Source organism: Podarcis vaucheri (assembly GCF_965113315.1).
Source record: "Podarcis vaucheri genome assembly, chromosome: 13".
Taxonomy (NCBI): Eukaryota; Metazoa; Chordata; class Lepidosauria; order Squamata; family Lacertidae; genus Podarcis; species Podarcis vaucheri.
In genome coordinates this window covers 15417617-15441466 of record NC_138751.1, presented here as the reverse complement: position 1 = coordinate 15441466, position 23850 = coordinate 15417617, and the positions used below count along the sequence as shown (strand labels likewise).

General features: G+C 42.4%; 3 protein-coding genes across 3 annotated transcripts in view; 1 reads left to right on the top strand and 2 right to left on the bottom strand.

Annotated features, from left to right (window-relative positions):
* LOC309517116 (mitogen-activated protein kinase 7-like) overlaps window positions 1-23850 on the top strand; it is a 179189-nt gene that overhangs the window by 69737 nt on the left and 85602 nt on the right. The window lies entirely within an intron of this gene.
* On the bottom strand, window positions 1183-2121 carry LOC309516503 (olfactory receptor 10A4-like; the record flags this gene model as incomplete). Its single annotated transcript, XM_082195266.1, has 1 exon — window positions 1183-2121. The coding sequence occupies one exon, from the start codon at window positions 2119-2121 to the stop codon at window positions 1183-1185; it is 939 nt and encodes a 312-aa protein (XP_082051392.1).
* LOC309516502 (olfactory receptor 13G1-like) lies at window positions 8458-9405 on the bottom strand (the record flags this gene model as incomplete). Its single annotated transcript, XM_082195265.1, has 1 exon — window positions 8458-9405. One exon carries the CDS (start codon window positions 9403-9405, stop codon window positions 8458-8460), a length of 948 nt encoding a protein of 315 aa, XP_082051391.1.

Below are 23850 nucleotides of genomic sequence, written 5' to 3'. Positions count from 1 at the left end.
GTGCTACTGGAAGGAATTTTTTTTATGTTCCCAAACAGTTTGTGAACCAGAATTTTAGATTTCAAGTTGTATTGGCTACCCTGCTAAAAACCCCAAATTTCAGCACCTGCAGAAGTCTCAGGTCCTCCTGCTCCCTACTTGTCAGGGATGTGGCTAAATCGAATGCCTGGGAAGAATCTGACTCTGGAAATGAAGGAATGCCTTCATCAAGAGTTCCCAGATTGACATAGAGCGGCACACTTGGAAAGCTCACAGGAAGCGGAAGAGAAGGAGATAGACGACATTGAGGTGGTTGCTATGCAGGATTTTTTTATTCTGATTTCTCATACAAAGTTTGCAACATGTTTAACTGAAATGCTTCCTTGATGTGTCCAGCCATGCATACCACCGGGATACGAAAGGATGGATATAAACGTAATTAAGAAAAACCAACCAGCAAGGAAGTATCAACCACCCACTCCTAAATCCAAGAGAAACTCATAGGACTGGTGTCAGAGGTCAGCATCACTGGGCTTCTTCTGAGACCCACACTCCAGAGGGAAGAGGCACTGCTAACCCTTGTTGCTCACTGTCACTTCCTGGTCACCATCACTCAACAAGCAGTGACACTAGTGAAGCAATAGGGCAGCAGCCTCCATTTGCCTTATGCTGCTTCTGGGTGGTTGTGTGGCTGGAGGTGAGAGGAGGCAAGTGAGTAGGCAATGAGGATATCAGTGAGTGAGAGAGGGATCCATCCAGAGCATCTTCTCCCAGGACTCCCCAAAGCCTGGAGTCATCGCTGGCAACCACGGGGAGGTGGAGGAAAGGGAACAAAGAGGCATTGCAACTCACCCCCCCACCCACCCAGCATTATTATTTAGCCACCCTCCACACTGAACCTCAAGCACATGACAAAGATCTCCTTATTCCAGCAGGTGTTTTAAGGAAATGTTCAGGCACCTGTTCAGTTTTATTGGTTTATTCTGTGTGATTTAGTTTATGTACACCCCTTACAGATGCTAATGATTAGGTAGTATATAAATGCCTTAAATGTTATTGCTATTCTTATCATCTCTATTTCTTACCTGTCCTTCACTATAAAGTCCCTGGGCAGGTTATAACAATGTAAAAATACAGTATCAATGGATTCCTGCTGAAGTGCAACAGATAAATGGAACTGGTTTGATACAGCTAGATTATTATCTAAGGAAGACCTTCCTTCCTTGCTATTGATTTCTTGAAAGCAGCTTTTATCTCTTTGTTCCTCAGGCTGTAAATAATTGGGTTGAATGATGGTGTCACTACTGTGTAGAGGAGAGAGAGGATCCTGTCGCTGTCTAGGGAATAGACTGATTTGGGTCGAACGTAGGTGAAAGTGACAGTTCCGTAGAAAAGAGAAACGACAATGAGATGTGAGGAGCAGGTGGAGAAGGCTTTGTGTCTGTTCTTGGCTGAAGGCATCTTTAGGATGGTGGCGATGATGAGCATGTACGACAACAGGATGAGCAAAAATGGTACCAGGATAAAGAACACAGTTACCGTAGCAACCGCCACTTCATTCTTGAAGGTGTCGGTGGTAGCCAGTCTCAAAACGGGCAGAATGTCACAGAAAAAATGGCTGATTCTGTTAGGGCCGCAATAGGGAAGAGTAAATATAGAAATGGACTGGCCCAAAGCCACCAAACTACCAATGGCCCATGAAATAGCAGCCAACAGAGCACATTCTTTAGGGCTCATGATGCTGGAGTATTGCAGGGGTTTACAGATGGCGACGTAGCGGTCAAATGCCATGACAGAAAGAAGGCAACACTCAGTAATACCAAAGAGAATAAAGAAATACATTTGAATCCCGCAGCCTACAAAGGATATGGTCTGATTCTCTGACAGTAAATGTTCAAGCGTCTTTGGGATGATGGATGTGGTGTAGCCGATTTCCAAAAAGGACAAGTTCCAGAGGAAGAAGTACATTGGTGTGTGAAGTGTTGGCTCAGCAACTGTGATGATCAATATCAGGCTGTTCCCAATTAATGCCACCAAGTAGAATATTAGTACCAGCAAAAAAAGAAGAGCTTGCATGCTCTGGAAATCTGAGAAGCCCAAAAATACAATCTCAGTCAAACAGGACTGGTTGCCTCTTCTCATGTCATCATCCAGAGGGGTTCCTGGAGACATAACAAGAGCTGCAGATAAAGAGACCAGGGTTAGAATTACAGGCAACCCCTGATTTGTGTGGGATTGTGTTCGTGGCCCCTGTGTGCATTGGCGGAATGCACATAAGCCCACCCGCCCTGCTACACCCTGTTCTGCCCCCAGTTCCACCCCACTCTGCCCTCTTCTGGGTCCAGAATGTTGGAGGTCACTCGTCAATTGAATGCTTGCAAAATGGGCACCAGCCTGTAATTCAAGTGCCTTAGGTATGTCAAATAGAAGATTTACATCCTGATTTTTCTGTTTTTACTCAGAGGTAAGTCTTGCTGAGTTCAATGGAACCAACCCCTTGGAAACGTATGCAAGGGGTAACAGTTTTAGTATTTGTGAACAATGCATTTTGTGTGACTTTGCAGTCTTTCAACTAACCTACGATCAACTCTTGTCGACATAAGAAGAGTCCTGCTGGATCTGACCAAGGGCCCCTCTCATCCAGCATCCGGTTCCCACAGTGACCAGCCAATGGGAAGCCTACAAGTAGGATACGAGCACGGCAGAGCTCTCCCCACTTGTGATTCGCAGCTACTGGTATTTAGAGCCATACCACCCATAAGGCCAGTGTGGAGAGCCTTATCCTCCATGAATTTGTCTGAGACCCTTTGAAAGCCACACCTTGTGGTAGCGATTTCCATAGCTTAGCAATGCGCTGTGTGAATAAGTATTCCCTTTTGTCCGGATCTCAGGCTTATTTGTCAGAATTGCTCCTTTCAAATTTAAATGTGGTTTCTCTTGTATTCTAGGCACCTTTAAAATAATTTGAACTATACTGATCTATCAGTGCTCGGTTCAGATGGTGAGGAAGACTCCAATGAACTCCAGGTTCACCCCTTTAGTAAGTCTGTGATCACCTAATAAATAATTGATTGAGTACGGATCCCTGTTGGAGAGTTTTGAGGTCATGTGCTAAAATATTTCATAAACCTAAAGCGTTTTTTTACACCATCTCCTTGAGACAACAATGGAAACTTCCACTAATGTACAGTCACCTCGGGCCTGTAACATGTAACCATGTCCACAAACAAATTATGCAATAGCTACCTGCAACATAACAAAAAGCCCCCCACAATACGTTGATCAATTACTTAAATTACTTAAAACAGAATTACTTAAAAACCATATAAACACTATCTCCTTCCTTTTATGAGTGAAGGAACCAGCCAGCCAGCCGACTAAACAACCAACCAACCAACCAACCAACCAACCAACCAACCACACCTTAGGTAACCTATGGTAAATAGACCTTACATTTCTTTTAGCTTTCTGATAATTTTCAGGTAGATGACAAATGTCCACTGCATCAAAACTGGAACTTCTGCACCATTCATTGGGAAGTCCAAGCACTGAAGATTCTTTTGCTGCAATGCCGCTTCAGTTAGTATATATCTGGAGAAGATCTTTCTTCAGATACTTTGTTGGTTGCTGACATCATGGTACTAAGCATGGTTAGAAAAGGGGCTTTTAAATTCCCATTAGGTCCACGGGACCAGAATTCTAAAGGGACCTGGTGGATTTTCTCCTTACAAAGCCACGAGGCAAAGGCATTGTTAATTGCAGTAGGATTTGGTAAACAAATGGCAGGGGGAAGGTTGGGGAAGGAATCCATTGAGTATTTGGTTTCTGAGCAGACATCCTGCCAGCATGAGGATGAACCATACAAAACTGATGGGCAGAGTTCCATTTCCCCCCCATGCTTGGAGCTACAGAAAGTCAATCTTTTGTATTTGAATTCTGTCAGGTCTCCTTTTCACTGCCATGTCTTCAATATTATCCGCTGCTCCCATCACTTAAATTCCAAGGTGTTTAATTAATTGATGACACAGATCTTTTATCTGGCATTTCAGGGAAATATCATTGCAAATGTAATATATGTAAACTAAACAATATAAGCGACATTATAAAAAGAACACAATTTAAAACTTTTAAACACTCAATAACCTTAAGATACCCAGCAATCAGTCCAGTGCACTCATACTGTATCATTGGAATTCGTTAGATTGGTGAGTGTGAGAGATGGGGGCCATATCAGTGGTGGCCCCAAATTGTGGAACTCTCATTCAATTAATATTGGGTTGACACCTTCAGTTATGGCATTTGATAAAGTCATGAAAATGTCTGTCTCTGTAATTTTCTGTCCTTAAAAGAGTTTAGGTCAGATGTGGGGAACCTCAGGCCCAGGGACCCTCTCTGGGCCACCGCCACCCTCCCCCAGCCCTCCCTGTTTAAGGTCCTACTTCATACCGCAGCTGTTTTTGCTTGGCTGAAATGTCTCCTTGAACTCTGATAAAATTTATATGAAAAGGTGAAACTTCTGGGAAAAGGGGCACAACTTATTCTGAGAAGGGGATGGAACCACTTGTCTTTTAGTTTGACATAAAGTAAGTTCTTTATTCTTCTCATATTGGCCACAAGTGGTACAATATTTGCGTAATATGTTCAAACAGCCTGACCCCAAATCAGTGTTTGGGCTCCTGTACTTTCTCAACCATCTTTAAAGGCAGTACTTGTGAGGTGATCCTGTGGGTGGGTATTTCACAGATGGGAACACTGATGTGTGGATTGCAAATTCACAAATGCATGTTTCATTAGACAAGCACTGGCACAACAGAGTTAGGACACATAAGCAGGAGTCATTACTACCATATGGTACTCATAGCTGATAGGCTGCGATCATGCTTACGATTAATACTAATTGTTGGCTTACAATAAAAACTCAGTTAAACTTTAACTCAGCTTCACCGTCTGATCATTTTAAATAACAGCATCATTCTAAAACAAAACATTTACCCTCAGTAGCATGGGGAGTTGAGGATGCTGTCTCAGAGTCTTCTGAGAGGGATTGCATTAGTGATTCTCTTCTCCAAGTTGATTTCTGATCTAAAATTGAACACTGGGCTATAGGGACAAAGCTCCAAAGTGATCAATTGAGCACTGTCCTTGTGGAATCAATGGAGAGTTTTAATTAACGCCTAGAGAAATTAAATTGAAGAGATGCAAATAACTTTCTTGCAATTCCAATGCGAGTCTAATGGGTCCTTCTAGGAACTCTCAGCATGCTTTGGAAAATGCAGTTTCTCGAGAGTTCTGGCGCAAGGATGGAAGACTGAAGAAACCCCAACTAAAGAATCATGGCAAGAAAAATTGATGGACTATGCAGAAGTGGCAAAACTGACATATAAGCTACGGGACAAGGATAACTGTGACTTTAAGGATGAATGGGAACCTTTCACAAAGTATCTGAAGACGCAGTAAAGTGAATTGGACTCCTTGGCAGGTTTTGAATAAACATCTACATTTTTTTATTTTTACTGATAATAATCAGCTAAACAGTTCGAGGATCTATACAACTTTGTAACATGCAGAAAATAGCAATATTAGAGAAACCAAAGACTGGAACTGATGGAAGTCGGGAGGTGGGGTGGGGGGGTGGGTCCTGGGGGGGAGGGGGGAGGGAGGAAAAATGGGGGGGAATAAGGATATGTTTTTGGATAATATGTCTTGCTATAACTTTGAATATTTTTTTAAAAAGAAAACAAACAACCTATATCAAGGAAGTTGGAAGTTGATGGAACATTTTTGTGAATTTGTAATGTATTGTGCTATTTTTTTTTGTTTGTTTGTAAGGAAGGTATTGTGCTTGTTTTGTTTTGTTTTTTCAAGCTTTTGTTGTATGTGTAAGTGTTGATTTTAAACCAATAAAGATTAATAAAATAAAATAAAATAAAAATGCCGTTTCCAGCAAGAATTCCCACATGGAAATGACAAAGGAGGAGAATGAATGTCACTGATTTAAACTAGGCAAGGGAAGAATTGGACATATTCTGTGTAGGGCAGGGGACCAGTTTTCAGATCCAAGGTCACATTCCTTCCCAAGCAACCTTCCAGGGCCTACATGCCAGTTGTGGGTAAAAGTGGGTGGAGCAATGATTGTAAATGTTAGCTTTGGACAGCGCGCTGGTTACGATGAATACTCTTACATGCCTTTCTATCATCCATCCAGGGAAGCAAGGAGCTTTATCAAAATAGAAAGACACATTCCAGCCATGCAAGCACACCCAATGAGGGTGAAAAATAGGGCTGGTGAGTGATGTAGTCTGGGATAGAGGATGTAGCTGCAGAGGAGATATAGCTTGGGAAAACTCTAAGATAGAGAAGACTGGGGGATCCTATTTGGACCCTACAGCTGAGGTTTATGTGTGTAGGTGAGGGTGTGGTGTGGTGGCACAAAGTTTGCATTTCATTCATTGTGCAAGTTTTAGTGTGGTTGCTTCATTTAGAAAATCTATTAAGTTAACGAATGTAAGCGAATCATCATCATCATCGGCTGTGTCCAATGCTAGTCAGAGTAGACCTACTGAAATTAAGGGACATAGACAACTTAGGTTCATTAATTTAAATGATGAGAAGTGACCTTCACTTGAGCGAACCAGCATGCCAAATATGAAGGTTAAACTGTGACTCTTCCAGGGCAGCTCTCCATGGTGCTGAACTTCAGTGTTTGACTTCAGTCCAATGCAGGTTGACGTTTGTGTTGACCAACCAAATTCCCACCAATAATGTGTGTGTTGTGTGAGTGCACGCTCAAAAAACAGGGGCCTGCGGAAACCTATGTAGAAAGTAGTGCATGGCGCAATTAGTAACCCAGATCTAGAGCCAGTGTTTATGACACGCCAACGGGATCTAGTGTTCTGGTTAAAATTCTTGAAGTGGTGCTAATGACATGTATTCTGTTCTTTGCTGATGTGATGTGTGCTGCATTTGCACATTAAAGCACTATCTAAATGAGAAAAATAGCAGATGTAGTGAAAGAAAGGTGCTTGCATAAAAGGGGTTATCATAAACGAATGATGGGGGAAAATAGGAGAGGCTGAAGGCAAGGGGTGATATGGGGAGAGTCATTAGTGTGGCTTTCCTGTTTCTTTCTCATCCACCCAGCTTCAACAATCCTCTGGCCACCTTTATCTCTCTGTCAAGGTCTTTCTTGCAACCATATACTTTTTGACAGCTGTATCTTCTGGAGTCCCACAACTGCCACATCACCATGCATTGCTGTTTATTTATGTTTTTAATGAATCATGTAAATATATGCATTTACCAAGGATGGTCACTGGAGGCAGCAAAGGTGCCTCTGGGTGCTCCATGGTGAGAGCCGGGAGCTCTAAGGGAAGAGTGTGTGTAATTTTGCCTCACCATGTAGTGTGAGCTTAAGTTGGGGAGATGACAGCAGGTTTGACTGCTACTGCTCCCTTTAAACATACAACAACAACAGCAACAACAACAACTTTTTATTTCTTATACTCCACCCATCTGACTGGGTTGCCCCAGCCACTCTGGGCAGCTTCCAAGAAAAACACAGGAAACCACTCAACAACAAGAACACCAAACATTAAAAGCTACACTCTTGCATACCTGGTTGGTAGGGACTGTTATCTTTCTTGTATTACTACATTTTGGAACTACTAGTACTTATTATGGTCCACATATATTAGTTGTTTTCATTTATGCTATTGTTTTAAGAGGTTGTTTCATTCAAGTGTTTTGCACTTCTATAAAATGTGGAATAATAATATTTTTTTTGTATTTTTCGATGATGCTTTTATGATCATGCAAATCATCCAGAGGTTTCTTTGAAATATAGAACGGTATATAAAGTTATCTGCCTGCCTACCTAATTAACTAAATACATACATAACAGTAAATGAGCCAGCTCTGTGTTGAGCTGTGTTGAAGGTTACTTAGTAAGCAGGGATGTAGGGAAATTGCACCCTGCCTACTAAGTAAATTGCACAGCCATGTTCTAATAAACAATGAAGCTTAGTTTACGGATACAAATTTACAGGGAGCTGCTCTCTATTGTAACCAGTTGGGCCTTTCCCTAGGCATCAGTCACATTGGCCAAATGGATCTCCCTCAGGAAGACACTGCTGTCTGCATTTTATATCCCTTGGTTATGTAGTATGACCAATCATAGTATTATTTATACTGCACACTTAGGGATATTCCTACAGCAACCCCCCAACTCTAGTTTTGATACTTTCCCAATTAGTATCGGGAAGGGCTGTGGCTCATACCAAAGATCCCAGGTCCAACTTTACAATTCTATGATTCTATCTATTTAGATATTACGGTTTTTTAACTACAAGCTGCTTCAGGCAATGTACATGGCTCTCACAACCTTATCCAATGTGATAGGTTTAGATGAGAGAAAACACTCAGAAGCTGAGTGAGACTTTAAAGCCAAGTCTCTCTCAGTCAAAGTCCAGCACTCAAACCCTACCCAACACTAACTCTCAGCAGAGTTCTACTAGTGAGCTTCTTCAGTGCCTCTTTAACTTCTTTATTTCTCAAGGAATATATGACAGGATTGAGCACAGGAGTCACCACTGAATAAAGGATAGCGATAACCTTGTCTTCTTCTTGGGATGCAGTTGAGGTAGGCCTGATGTATGTGTAGATGATGGTGGAAAAGTAGAAGCTGACAACAAGGAGGTGAGAAGAGCAAGTGGAGAAGGCTTTCTTCTTCCCTTCAGTAGATTGAATTCTAAAGATGGTTGTCAGAATCAACAAATATGATGTTAACGTCAGCAGACAGCTACCCATGGAGAAGACCGCATCAGCTACATAAGCCATGGCTTCATTGAGGCTGATGTCTGAGCAAGACAACATCAGCAAAGGAGGCAAGTTACAGAAGAAGTGGTTGATGATGTTGGAGTCGCAGAAGGAAAGGCGAAGCACAAGCCCCGTGTGAACAGCAGAATTGATCATCCCCGCCACCCACACTCCAGCCACCACCCCGATGTACACTTCCCTCCTCATGATGACTGTGTACTGCAAAGGATGGCAGATAGCGATGAAGCGATCAAAGGCCATAAAGGAAAGCAGCAATATCTCTGTTCCCAGAGCCCACAAGAAAAAGTAGACCTGGGCTATGCAGCCGGAAAATGAGATGGTCTTCCTGGAGGCCAAAGTAGTCTGGAGCATCTTGGGAATTGTCACCGAGATACAAAACATGTTTGCTATGGACAAATGGATGAGCAGGAAATACATGGGGGTGTGGAGTTTGCGGCAAGTGCTTAAAGTGAAGATGAAGAGGAAGTTGGCTGACAAAGCAGTTGCATAGATTAAAGTGAACCCCCAAAATATGATTTTCTGATGTTCAGGGGAGCTGGATAAGCCAAGCAAAATAAAATCTTGAACTGCTGACTGGTTCTTCAGTTCCATGTGTCTGATAGTGCTGACTTGTCCAGATGAATAAATTTTTTGGGACTTAACCTCGGGTCAAATTCATGAAGACAAATTCATAGAGGATGAAGCATGATCTGGAACCCCCAGGTTCAGAAACAGGACATTTTTCAGTATATTCACACATCTCCGGTGGGATCGGCAGGAAATAAGAAATAGGTCACACAAAATTACATGCCTGTCAACTGTAGCAAGGCAGTCAAAAACTGCTGACAAAGACAAATAGAAGCCTTTGAGGTGTGAATTTAGCAGTCTCTTGCAGCCTCCAGCCATTCCACACCCCTTACCCTGTTAGGCTGTAAGTCAGGGATGGGGAACCTGTGGCTCTCCAGGTATTGCTGGACTACAGCTCCCATCATTGCTGATCATTGGCTACACTGGCTGGGAATGAATGAAGTCCAACAGCACATGGAGGGCCACATATTTCCTTCCCATTCCTGCCAAAAGTTTTGTGGAAACCTACACTCCAGGCATGTCTCATAGTAAGTTGGCAAGGTGGGTGTCACATAAGTAACAGTTTAGGACAGGGTTTCCCAAACTTGGATTTTGAGCTGTTTTTGGGCTACAGTTCCCATTATCCCCGACTAGCTAGTGATGGTGGGAATTGTAGTCCATAAACAGCTGGAGACCCAAATTTGGGAAACCCTGGTTTAGGACTACTATTGACCCACAGCTGATTCTGAGCTCTGGCCAAGGCTATCAACTTATTTTATACCATGTCAACAGTATCTGGTCTTCGACACCTACTTCTTCTTACTTATGAGTAAAAACACATGCCAGTTTGAATTGCATATGCTGATCATGTGGGCAAAGCCTTTCCCATTATAATAAAGAAAACATCTGCACCAGAATCTTCTGCTCTAAGTTTAAAATTAGCTCACCTGGAAGCAGCAGCAGGATTCAAATGCTCCACATACCTGAAGATGTGAGGCAAAATGAAACTTGTCTCATTGATGATGATCCCCACCCCATTCTGCTAAGCCAGAGAAGAATGGAAGAATCAAATGGAGACACTAACAGCAAACATAAATAGTGAGTGAATGGTTCAAGTGCAGTGTTGGTGCCATAGGGACAAAACCCTCAGAGGCAGTCAAATTAGGAATAGTCTAAGGATGTAAGGCTGCCAGCCCATTCCCCACAGTCCCACTCCCCACAGTCATCAATGTAGTCCAAAAAATATTGAAAAACATATTTCGAGGTCTCTCCAAAGTTAAGAACCTCCTCAGCTCCAGACTCCCCCTGGCCCACTCCAACTTCAGTCTTCAATGACAGCGGCTTATGCTCCTGTAGGGCCTCGGGTCTCTCCATTTGTATTATTTGAGGTGCAACCGCAACCTCCTCCATTATCTTCTGTACTTGCCCAATCAGTACAGGTCCCTGAGTTGGTCCCTGAATAGTTTCTGTATCAATATTCCCTGTTTGTCACAGTTATTAACCACAACAGTTATCAAATCCATTTTCTCATTCATCAAATCCATCTTCTCATGCATCTGTTCCAACAAGGCACTTGTCTTGCATAAAGCAAGCACCAAAACTTCCTCCCAGCTCATATTTAGTCAAGGTCAAAAAGGACTGGTCCCACAATCTTAATCTGACAGCTGTAGAGTCCTCAAGTAGACTGCAGCAACAATTTAGCAAGCTCCCTCTAGAGGAGACAATTTCTATTTGTATCCATTTTTTTTAAGGCAAGTCCAACAAAGGAAAATTACTTTCATTTTTCAGATATTTTGTTTCTTTAGAATGCAAAAGGCAACATTGGAATCAGTTTATTTCTCTTCTTTAGCTATCTGTCAAAGTATTCCATTCACAGTCAATGAACCTCTCCAAGAATTTCTGTCTCTGACACCCCGTTCCCAGGTTAGAGACGGTGGAAACTTTCTTCACTCCCTCTCTTGCAGGCGTTAAACAAAGCCCCCCCTTTTCTCCTGCTTCCAAGGGGGTTTCAGTAGTTATAAATGAAGGAAATTTAAACTTTTTAAACGACTTTCCAGGCTTTAGCTTACAAGGTTTTTGCTTCAGTCTATATACAAAAAGCGGAAGGCGGACTTCCTGTTTTGAACCTTCCCACTTCGGTGCCAAATTAAGATATTTCTTGATACAATTTTCCGTTTCTACTCACGGGTACTTGTTTTAAATCCAATTGTCCACAGGAAAAAGTCAGCGCTCTCCGGCAATGACTGTGCAGCTTCACTCCATGAAATTAGCAATCAGTTCGCAGCACTGCGCTGCTCACCCCACTTCACTCCGGAGCCCCAAAATGGGGTTCCCAGTGAGTAGGGGGTGCGCTCCTGGTGCCCTGCCGAACCCCACATTCCCAGGCTTCTTCCGCCTGGGATTTCTAGCGGGTCCCCACCTTCGCCGTGGCGGGAAGACCCAGTTTCCACGGAGCCAGTTTCTCCGGTTGGAGGAATTCCGCCATTCGCCAATGGCGCTAACCCGGAAGTCCCACTAACCTGGAAGTCTGGTAGAAAAGATATCATTTCTAGTAGAAATGATATCAGGAGTTATGTATAATCGAGTATTAAGTGTTAAGCTCTAAAGTATTTTTTGGTAAGATAAGGTTAAATAACTTAAGGTAATTTGAATAACAGAATATGGGGAAAAGATGGAAAGGATTTGTTGAGTTAATTAATAGGTTAAATTGTTAAGATAAATTATTTAATAAAAATTGAGAAAGATGGAAAGAATGTGCTGAAATAATCAATCAAACTAGAATACAAAAAGGGAGGTGTGAGGAGGTCAATGATACAAGCAAATGGAAGTTAAAGATATGTAATATGGGATTTGTGTCTTTTTTCCCTTCTTTTTTTATCTTTTTGCTGTATTATTGTATTGGTTTTTATGTCTTTTTTTTAAAAAAAAAAAATTCCCCTATGTATTGTAGTGTTGTTTTTATTTTTTTCTTTCTTTTCTGTAATTTTGAAATTATTAATTATTATTATTATTATTATTATTATTATTATTATTATTATTATTATTTTAAAAATAAGGCTGCAAGGCTGCCATTGTGGAGAATTAGGATCATTGCTTCTGATTGCCTGGGAACCTTTGGGCCCAAGGAGGATGGTGTGGGCTATTATTATTTTTTTAGTATCACATGTATATCCAATGTTTCCTCCGAGGAGCGCAAATGTGGTTATCCATTTTATCCTCACAACATTTTATGTTCCTTCTCCATTTTATCCTCACAACAACCTTGTGAGGTAGATTTTGCTGCAAGATAGTGGCCCAAGGTCACCCAGTGAGCTTCATGGCTGCGTGGGGATTTGAACCCTGAACATAGTAAGGGCACAGAGAATCCATTCACATTGTCCAACTGCAAATTCCATTTGGTAGGTATGTAGCTCTAAAGAGTATAATCCTCTGAGAACTTTAGCTTTTTCTGTACAGTCATATTTATACAATCCACTGCTTTCTCTCAAGTATAGGACATTGTAAAAACATGTGTTTTAAAGAAGCATTATCTTTATTACATCTCAAACAAAATGCTGTTTTAGTTAATACAAATCAAACATTATTTGTTGAATAGGTTATCATTTAAGGTGCACTGACACCCCTGTAATAGAAGTTAAAAACTCTGTCCAGTTGTTTAGGTAATATAGGAGCCTCCTTTATTTCATTTATATATTAATATCTGCATATCAAATTGATTTATTTTGTGTGTGTTTGTATATCTAGATCTAGATCTATCTAGATCTGTATCTATATAGATATATAGACACATATGCGCACACCCACACCCACAGAGACGGTTTCTAAAAAAAGTGTCTCAGAAGCTGAAAATGCAGCTGGCCAAAGCAAAGTTGCTAACAAATGTTGAAGCTGTAGATGTTACTATATGGTTACATCCAATATCTGATATTTATCTCATAACACAAAGAATGCTAAAAATTCATCTTCATCATCTATCGATTGATCCAAAGTCAATATACCCGCTTCCATTTAATTTTTGCATATCACCATCTTTTCCTCATTTTTTTTGAAGTTGGGTTTCTCATAGGAAAAGGGGTCAAATCTATTTTCATTAGGCATTGCATTCTATATCTTTCTAACTGATGTTATTGTTTCCAGAGATTATTATTAACAAAATGGTCTCAACATAAAGTGTGGTGATTAGTTTGTTGTACTACGAGCTAGGAAAACTGGGTTCAAATTCCCATTCAACTATGGGTCAGATACCATCTCTCAGTCTATCCCACCATGAACTCATTGGATGGGAGACAAGAAGGGAAATAAAAAGAAATTCAACATCTCCTTAGCAAAACATAAGGTCCCTGGCTAATGGCATCTCTTTCACCCTCTCAACTATGGTCATCCTTCTTCCTTACTAACCTCTCTTTACTGTTCATCTCAGGTCTAAGTATAATGATGAAGATTTTGGGGAGGAAGATGCAACCCAGTAAGCCAGCAGTAGAGGCCAAGATGGAGAAGATCTCCACAGCCACCATGTATTTCCCTTTGGTGCTCAGATAGGTGGGGACAAAGGACAGCCAAACACTGCAGAAGACCAGCATGCTGAAGGTAATCAACTTGGCTTCATTGAAAGTATCAGGCAACTTCCTGGCCAAGAAAGCCACAGAGAAGCTCACAATGGCCAAAAGACCCATGTAGCCGAGAATAAGGTGGAACATGATATCGGAGCCTTCATTGCACTGCACTATGATCTGCCCATCCTGGGAGTGCAGGTCAAACTCTGGGAATGGGGGAGAGGATGCCAGCCACCCAAGGCAGATGCCAGCTTGAATGAGAGAACAGAAGGTGATAAGGGATCCTGCCAGCCTCTTGCCAAGCCATTTCCTCAGGCTGTTCCCAGGCTTGGTCACCATGAATGCCAGAACCACAGTGAGGGTTTTGGCTAACACACAAGCAACAGCAATGGAGAAGACGATGCCAAAGACGGTTTGCCTCAAGACACAGGTCACCTTTGTAGGCCTGCCAATGAATAAGAAGGAGCAGAGAAAGCAGAGAAGCAGAGAAGAGAGCAAGGTGCAGGTGATGCCCCAGTTGTTGGCTTTGACAATGGGAGTGTTCCAGTGCAGACCGAAGGTCCCCATCACAACAAGTGTGACCAGGGAAAGCAGGAGAGCCAAGGAGGCCAGAATTGCCCCCAAGGGCTCCTCATAGGATAGGTAGCTTATTTTTTTCGGAATACATTGGTCCTGAAAGGCATTTGGGTAGTGATCATCGGGGCATTTCTCACATTGATCTGCATCTGAAAGTGAGAAGCATGCTTTTAGCATTTCTTGAAGCGATAATTATTAATATTATTGATACCGTCTATTATGTGGTACACGAAACATATTACTGAGCTGATGAACCAAAGTCTACTTTCACAACTAAGTGATGGTTCCTCCATGAGCATCTCAGCTGTACTAATCAATCCATTCATATTTATTTGTCAGGCTTTGTGTATACTGATTGATTTCAGTCTTTCCCCCTTAAACATGTCTATCTCTGCACCCAGCCCCATATCTTTGCATTTCAAAGCTTCTGGCCCAAGTGTTTCTTTGTTGCACTTTCCATAATTGAATTTGGGAGTGGATGAAACAGCCAGGTCACCTGTCATTTGCTCACTGGGAAAGTCTATATTTGACAAGAAATAACTGTGCCTAAGGACTGAAACTGTGGGGATACAATAGAGAAAATTGTTCACTAGTTGTGTGGCAAGTCCCCTTCCCCATGTGAAATGAAGACACTGGACACATTATTTAAGGTTAATGGGCATAAAAAGGCCACAACTTTATTGATTACAGAATTGAAAGGTATTGGCCATAGGCATTGGCTCCTATTGACTACCCAGCATGGAGACTGGGAAGGGTTATCCACAAGCTGTGGGAGTTCTGTTGAAGTACGCCAACTAGGATCCCACGCGTGTCACCGCTCGGGGGTGTGCCGGAGGCCCTTACCTCCCTAGGTTTCGGACAAGGCAACGCCCCCCCCCCGGAGTCCTCTACCGGACTACCCTTTTCCTTGGGGGAAGGTGATGGTGCTTCCTCCCCCCCATTCATTTGCATAACAATTAACCCCTGCCAATGCCTAACCGCCAATACCACGGACGTTGTGACCTTTGCTACGAGGTAGGCAAAAAAACCAAAAGGCTGGAAGTGGGCCAAACTGGAAAAATTCCTACCAGGCCCCTTGTAGCGACCAACTGGAGTCCATAGCAAGGTCATAGCTAGCTAAGCCTAAGGGTGGGTGGGATGGGAAAACCACTCAGCTGGAAAGGGGAAAGAGGGCGGTCCCCGGGCGTGCCTGGCCTTAAGTAGGCTAGGCCACGCCTCCCCAGCCCGCCGATTGGTGGGCCGGGTCAAAGGCACGCCCGGGGATTCCCTGGATCTCGCGGGGGCAAAAGGCCAGCCCCCGCGTGTGTGGGAGGGGGTAGCCCGCAACCCCCTCTCCTCCCAAGCTTGGAAATGGCTTTGTTAATCACAGAAGATGAGAATTGGTTGGCTGCAGGTTCAATGCTGACAAAAAGGGAATTTATGGAGTGCAATCCTAATTATTTCTCCCCAAATGTATGTCATCCTGATTTGAATGGTGGTTACTCCCATGTGGACGTTATTTCACACAGTATACTCTTGAATAGCTATCCACAGGGGAGGGGAGATTAAAGAAGAATAAGTATCAGTAACATAAAGACATGTGCTTGGCATCCATGAAAGAAAATAAGCAGGCATAATAAGACTAAGACATGAATGTCTATGCTGGAGAGGAAGATTGGAATTCCAGTTGACTCCGGTTCCTTCACTTACCCTTCTGGACTGAAATCCTCCCTTTAGGGCACTGAACACAGTCATAGCAACATATTTGCTTTCCCTGCTGTGAAAACATACTCTGTCCAGGGTGGCAGCTCTCAACACAGGTGGAAATGGGCAGCATCTAATGGTAATGACAAACAAGGGATTTTGAATGGAATAAATCTTATTGTCGTCTATGTCCGCTTTGCAGCAGAAAGGTCACAGGACTGAAATTAGAGGATGGCTGTCAAGCATTTGCTCCCTGGGCAAGCATCAGGCCCCCCAATAAAGATGCTTTGTGCTGTCACTTAACCATTTGGCCAGCCCAGCACATGTCTGAATGGCAAAGAGAAGCTAGTGCTAACCTTCTCCTTACCACCAAAAGTATTTGAACTTGCAGATTAATATATACAATGCAGGTAGGTGTTACTTACATTGCTAATACATCTTAGACAGATTTTGAACTATGATAAATACTGTTACAGACTGACAGCAGCACAAGAGAACATTCCTGCTGCTCTAACTGTTTAGATTGCTCATAACTGCCATAGCTGTAGAAATGGACATAACTATTCCCTCTTAAAATGTACAGGGTTTTTTGTGGGCGGCTATTGGGTTTTTTATTTTCATTATGCATTATATATGTATTCATTATTTATTTTGTGGTTTTATATGTTGATCTTATTCTGGGAACTGTCCTGAGACCTCTGGGAATAGGGCGGTATATAAATTCAATCCATCAAACCATCAGTAAACTACCTCAGGCCTATGACAGCACAGCGTTAAATAGCCTTTTGAGCATTAGCCCTTTCCTTAGCATGGATGCTTTCATCCCAAAAATATTGTCTTACTATCACATGTGGTGTTGTTGTTTAGTCGTTTAGTCGTGTCCGACTCTTCGTGACCCCATGGACCAGAGCACGCCAGGCACTTCTGTCCTCCACTGCCTCCCGCAGTTTGATCAGACTCATGCTGGTAGCTTCAAGAACACCATCCAACCATCTCATTCTCTGTCGTCCCCTTCTCCTTGTGCCCTCCATCTTTCCCAACATCAGGGTCTTTTCCAGGGAGTCTTCTCTTCTCATGAGGTGGCCAAAGTATTGCAGCCTCAGCTTCACGATCTGTCCTTCCAGTGAGCGCTCAGGGCTGATTTCCTTCAGAATGGAGAGGTTTGATCTTCTTGCAGTCCATGGGACTCTCAAGAGTCTCCTCCAGCACCATAATTCAAAAGCATCAATTCTTCGGCGATCAGCCTTCTTTATGGTCCAGCTCTCACTTCCATACATCACTACTGGGAAAACCATGGCTTTTACTATACGGACCTTTGTTGGCAAGGTGATGTCTCTGCTTTTTAAGATGTTGTCTAGGTTTGCCATCGCCTTTCTCCCAAGGAGCAGGCGTCTTTTAATTTCATGACTGCTGTCACCATCTGCACTGATCATGGAGCCCAAGAAAGTAAAATCTCTCACTGCCTCCATTTCTTCCCCTTCTATTTGCCAGGAGGTGATGGGCCCAGTGGCCATGATCTTCGTTTTTTTGATGTTGAGCTTCAGACCATATTTTGCGCTCTCCTCTTTCACCCTCATTAAAAGGTTCTTTAATTCCTCTTCACTTTCTGCCATCAAGGTTGTGTCATCTGCATATCTGAGGTTGTTGATATTTCTTCCGGCAATCTTAATTCCGGCTTGGGATTCATCCAGCCCAGCCTTTCGCATGATGAATTCTGCATATAAGTTAAATAAGCAGGGAGACAATATACAGCCTTGCCGTACTCCTTTCCCAATTTGGAACCAGTCAGTTGTTCCATATCCAGTTCTAACTGTAGCTTCTTGTCCCACATAGAGATTTCTCAGGAGACAGATGAGGTGATCAGGCACTCCCATTTCTTTAAGAACTTGCCATAGTTTGCTGTGGTCAGCACAGTCAAAGGCTTTTGCATAGTCAATGAAGCAGAAGTAGATGTCTTTCTGGAACTCTCTAGCTTTCTCCATTATCCAGCGCATGTTTGCAATTTGGTCTCTGGTTCCTCTGCCTCTTCTAAATCCAGCTTGCACTTCTGGGAGTTCTCGGTCCATATACTGCTTGAGCCTTCCTTGTAGAATTTTAAGCATAACCTTGCTAGCGTGTGAAATGAGTGCAATTGTGTGGTAGTTGGAGCATTCTTTGGCACTGCCTTTCTTTGGGATTGGGATGTAGACTGATCTTCTCCAATCCTCTGGCCACTGCTGAGTTTTCCAAACTTGCTGGCATATTGAGTGTAGCACCTTAACAGCATCATCTTTTAAAATTTTAAACAGTTCAGCTGGAATACCATCACTTCCACTGGCCTTGTTATTTGCAGTGCTTTCTAAGGCCCATTTGACTTCACTCTCCAGGATGTCTGGCTCAAGGTCAGCAACCGCACTACCTGGGGTGTATGAGACATCCATATCTTTCTGGTATAATTCCTCTGTGTATTCTTGCCACCTCTTCTTGATGTCTTCTGCTTCAGTTAGGTCTTTACCACTTTTGTCCTTTATTATGGTAATCTTTGTACGAAATGTTCCTTTCATATTTCCGATTTTCTTGAACAGATCTCTGGTTCTTCCCATTCTGTTGCTTTCCTCTATTTCTTTGCATTGCTCGTTTAAGAAGGCCTTCTTGTCTCTCCTTGCTATTCTTTGGAAATCTGCATTCATTTTCTTGTATCTTTCATTATCTCCCTCGCATTTTGCTTGCCTTCTCTCCCCCGCTATTTGTAAGGCCTCGTTGGACAGCCACTTTGCTTTCTTGCATTTCCTTTTCATTGGGATGGTTTTAGTTGCTGCCTCCTGTATAATGTTGCGAGCCTCCACCCATAGTTCTTCAGGCACTCTGTCCAGCAAATCTAAATCCTTAAACCTGTTCCTCACTTCCACTGTGTATTCATAAGGGATTTGGTTTAGATTGTATCTTACCTGTCCAGTGGTTTTTCCTACTTTCTTCAGTTTAAGCTTGAATTTTGCTATAAGAAGCTGATGATCTGAGCCACAGTCAGCTCCAGGTCTTGTTTTTGCTGACTGTATAGAGCTTCTCCATCTTTGGCTGCAGAGAATATAATCAATCTGATTTCGATGTTGCCCATCTGGGGATGTCCATGTGTAGAGTCGTCTCTTGTGTTGTTGGAAAAGCGTGTTTGTGATGACCAGCTTGTTCTCTTGGCAGAACTCTATTAGCCTTTGCCCTGCTTCGTTTTGATCTCCAAGGCCAAACTTGCCAGTTGTTCCTTTTATCTCTTGATTCCCTACTTTAGCATTCCAATCCCCTATAATGAGCAGAACATCCTTCTTTGGTGTCACTTCTATAAGATCTTGTAAGTCTTCATAGAATTGGTCAATTTCAGTTTCTTCAGCACCAGTAGTTGGTGCATAGACTCGGATTACTGTGATGTTAAAAGGTTTGCCTTGGATTCGTATCGAGATCATTCTATCATTTTTGAGACTGCATCCCAGTACAGCTTTCGCCACTCTTTTGTTGACTATGAGGGCCACTCCATTTCTTTTATGGGTTTCTTGCCCACAGTAGTAGATATGATAGTCATCCGAACTGAATTCGCCCATTCCCGTCCATTTTAGCTCACTGATGCCCAGGATGTCAATATTTATTCTCGCCATCTCATTTTTGACCACATCCAACTTACCCAGGTTCATGGTTCTTACATTCCAGGTTCCTATGCAATATTTTTCTTTACAGCATTGGACTTTCCTTTCGCTTCCATGCATATCCGCAACTGAGCGTCCTTTCGGCTTTGGCCCAGCCGCTTCATCAGCTCTGGATCTACTTGTACTTGTCCTCTGCTCTTCCCCAGTAGCATGTTGGACACCTTCCGACCTGAGGGGCTCATCTTCCAGCGTCATAACTTTTATATGCCTGTTGTCTTTGTCCATGGAGTTTTCTTGGCAGGGATACTGGAGTGGCTTGCCGGTTCCTACTCCAGGTGGATCACGTTTGGTCAAAACTCTCCACTATGACCTGTTCATCTTGGGTGCCCTGCTCGGCATAGTTCATAGCTTCTCTGAGTTCTTCAAGCCCCTTTGCCATGGCAAGGCAGTGATCCATGAAGGGGATCACATGTGGTGGACCTGCATAATTATAAGCGAATTTTGGAATAACATATATGACGAATTTAAGAAATTATTTGAACTTACAATAAAAAAAGCCCAGAGATTTTCCTATTAGGAATATTGCCAACAGAAATCAAGCAAAACACAAGACCATTGTTTATGTACGCAATCACGGCTGCAAGAATACTTGTAGCCAGAAGTTGGAAATGTGAAACAACACCAAGAATAACAGTTGATAAAGTATTTCCAATTAGCAAAGCTGACCGGAAAAATTAGGGGAGCCTTAAATCAAAAAGTATACGGAGAATGGAAAATATTTAAGGAATATATAAGACTATATTTTAAAAATGATACCATCATAGCAGAATTGAATGATATTTGTGTACAATAAATAAATGGAATAAACATCTTAGAGGAATATATGGAAAAAGATATAAAACAAACTGTGCGACAAAATCAAGACAATAGAAAAAGTATAATGCGAACGATTGGAAGTCTTTTACAGAAAACTGTATTGGAAAATACATGATGTTGTATAAATATTTGGTTCTTTTAATTGTCCTTTTTCTTTTCTTGTTGCTTTTAAACCCCATTTCGCCCTTTTTGAGGTGACGAATCCCCTTCTCTCTCCTTTTTTCTCCCCCCTTTTTGTGCTTAATTTTGTTAAACTTACCTTTATTGTATGATTGTATTTTAAATTAATAAAGATTTATTTTTTTAAAAACCCAAAAACAAGAATTATGGCCAAGCCTGCATGGAGTTTAGCCTCACCATCAGCCTAATGGAGACCAACATCATGGGACAGGATATCACCGGCACGCCATCCATCAACATTAGTGACCACACACTTCAGGTGGTGGATGATTTTCTTTCTACTTGGGCTCCACGTGGCAGAGATTGTTGCCAACAACACATTTTGGAGGACAACAGTCCCTTTTCAAGAGCTTTAAACACTGGCAGATTCCTTACTCAGAAATACCTTGTTCTGAACTCTGAGCTCCAAATTAGCTTCAAACTAGTTTTGAATCAGCAAATTTGAACAAAAGAAACAAAAACACACTTCTCCTTTGTAGCCATCTCTGTTTTCCTGGATTGCCTGATCTTCTCAGAAAAGATAATGTTAATGGATGATGATTAAAGCAAGAAATAGTCCCACCCACCTGCTTGAACTTGGGATTCCATGCGATGGCACTTCCATCCACTGTGAACTCTTTTCCTGGGGGGCCCTGAGGCTCCACCCTCCCCACTCGGACTCTCTGGAAGGACTCATTGGGATATGTGACCAAGTTGAGGAGATCATAGCCACCTGCCTGCTGCCCCTTCTCATCAAAAGAGATTTCTTCCCCAGCACTGTTGTTGAAGTGGATGTTCTTCAGGAAGGAGTGGAGCTAGATTGCAGGAGAAAAAAAGACACAGACCCTGTAGGCTAATACACACACTCTCTCTTCCGTTTGCAAAGTGGACCTTTGGATTCTTACTACATTTTATCATATATACTGGATACTTCAGAAAAATTCCCCCATTAACATATGAAACTGTCTTGTGCTGAGTCCAGTCATTGGTCTCTGTAGCCCAGAACTGTCTACTCTAAATTGCCACAGTGCTATATGGCATACATTTGAGGTTTCAACTCAGTTCTTATAACAGAGGACACTCCGGGCCCTTGTGCAGCTCCAAGTAGGAGAATCCTGGGATAGATTAATTTAACAAACTTTGAATGTGCAGCTTGCAAAGCATTTGGTCTTTCACTGAGATCAAGTCCCTCCCAATGATAGAACTCACCAGGGGAAATCCCCAAGGCCTCTCCTCCATGCCAGGGCTCAGCTGTGAAACATATGAATCAGTAATAATAACTCCTGTGCTTCTAACATTGAGGAGAGTAGTTGACAGTACCTGCCAGGGTTTAATTTTCTGCTGCATCCATTTCTCACCCAGTACTTTCTGTTTGGTTCTTGAGGAATACATGCTATGGAGAGCATGTGCTACTGCATGGACGGCATTGTAGATGGTGTAGCTCTGGCTGGACATTTCCATTTCAAACACAGGTCCAGTGAGTTTCTCCAGCTTCTCCTTCCCAGTGCAGGGTTCATAAGTTGTCACAATTCGATTGTTATCTGGAAATGAACAGAGGAATGCACTGGCCCAGAACTGCTGGATGAAATAAAGATTTGGCTGCCATGGATTTATGGTCCGTAGAAAGTCCTGAAACCCTGGAACTGGATTTGAATGGAGTGTAAATGACAAAGTGCCATTGAAGGATTTTGAAGGAAATTTGTCTCCAACCAGCACTGCAGTGAAATCCCATTGAGCTGTTGTAATCCACACCCTCTCCACTGGGCGCATAGACAAAACCTCAAAGGAGACTAAAATCAGTCTCAAACCCTCTAGAGACTGACTGTCTCCATAGACAAGAATCACATTCATTTGCTGCCGTGTGAGAACATACATGATTGGATTCAATTTTTCTTCAAGTAGCTCATAAGGTAAAAATAGTGTCACTAGTGGGATCACCAGTGTCCAAGAAATGCAAAGATTATTTTGGGAAAGCCTTGGTCTCAGAGTACGAAGGAAGGTTTCTCCACTGTCATCATCTGAAACAAGGAGGCCAATCCAGTTCCACCCAAACTTCCTGAGTAGCCAAACAATGCCATCATACTGAGCTTCTTCAATGGGGACCATTTGGAAGAAGGAAGGGAAGCGCCTTTGGTCACTCAGCCCTGGATCCAAGGAGCCATAGCTGAGCTAAAGGGAAAGGCATTCTATTTTTAGGAATCTTAAAACCATCCATTTGTTCATATTAAAAAGACTTCGTTATTGTGGTGGTTAACCACCTGGTCTTACTTTTCAGAGTATACACCCCTGGCATTTTAAGTCCCAGGCTAGGACAAGTTTCTAAGCAGGGAGCTGGATGCTCCTATGATTACATGATTTGTGGCATGGCCAGGTTTGGAAGAAACAGAGCTTGGATTATTAGTATTATGGGTTTATCCCCCTCCCAAAAAAATCCCAATGCTATTTGAGATGGCAGTGTAGGCAACACATAGCTAGGAGGCTTTAACATAATCATGTACCCATACCAAGTCTAATGTAGGACACAAGTGTAGAAAACATAATGTAATGGGATTGAAAGCCAACCTGGATGCTCTTTTGGGGTTTTCTGTCTATGTCTGCCCTTGTGGTTGTATCTGTGTATCTACACACATACCTGTGGAATCTTGTAGGTGTTTAATATATTGGCCATCTGAATGGAGTTTTGGGAGGTGAGCCCTCCAACGACAGCAATTAATTTATTTTCCCCATTACAGTGGTAATTGGGGATAATTCGTTGTCCCATGACAAGAAGAGAGAGAGTGTTCCAACAAGTTAGCAAAGGATTAAAAGCATTCTCATAAAATGTTGATCCCAGTGTGATGTTGGATAAGAATTTGGCATTCTTGTTGATCTCTTGCATGGCAAAGATGAAGGCAAGAACATGCTGGAAGTTTTTTGGGATCACACTGCAATGAGACAAAGAATGACTGCAACACTGGCGGAAGAGAAACAACTGTGTTTCAGTTTTGATTTGAGAATCTATGTACCTTCAGTGTTGCAACCCATAGAAAAGG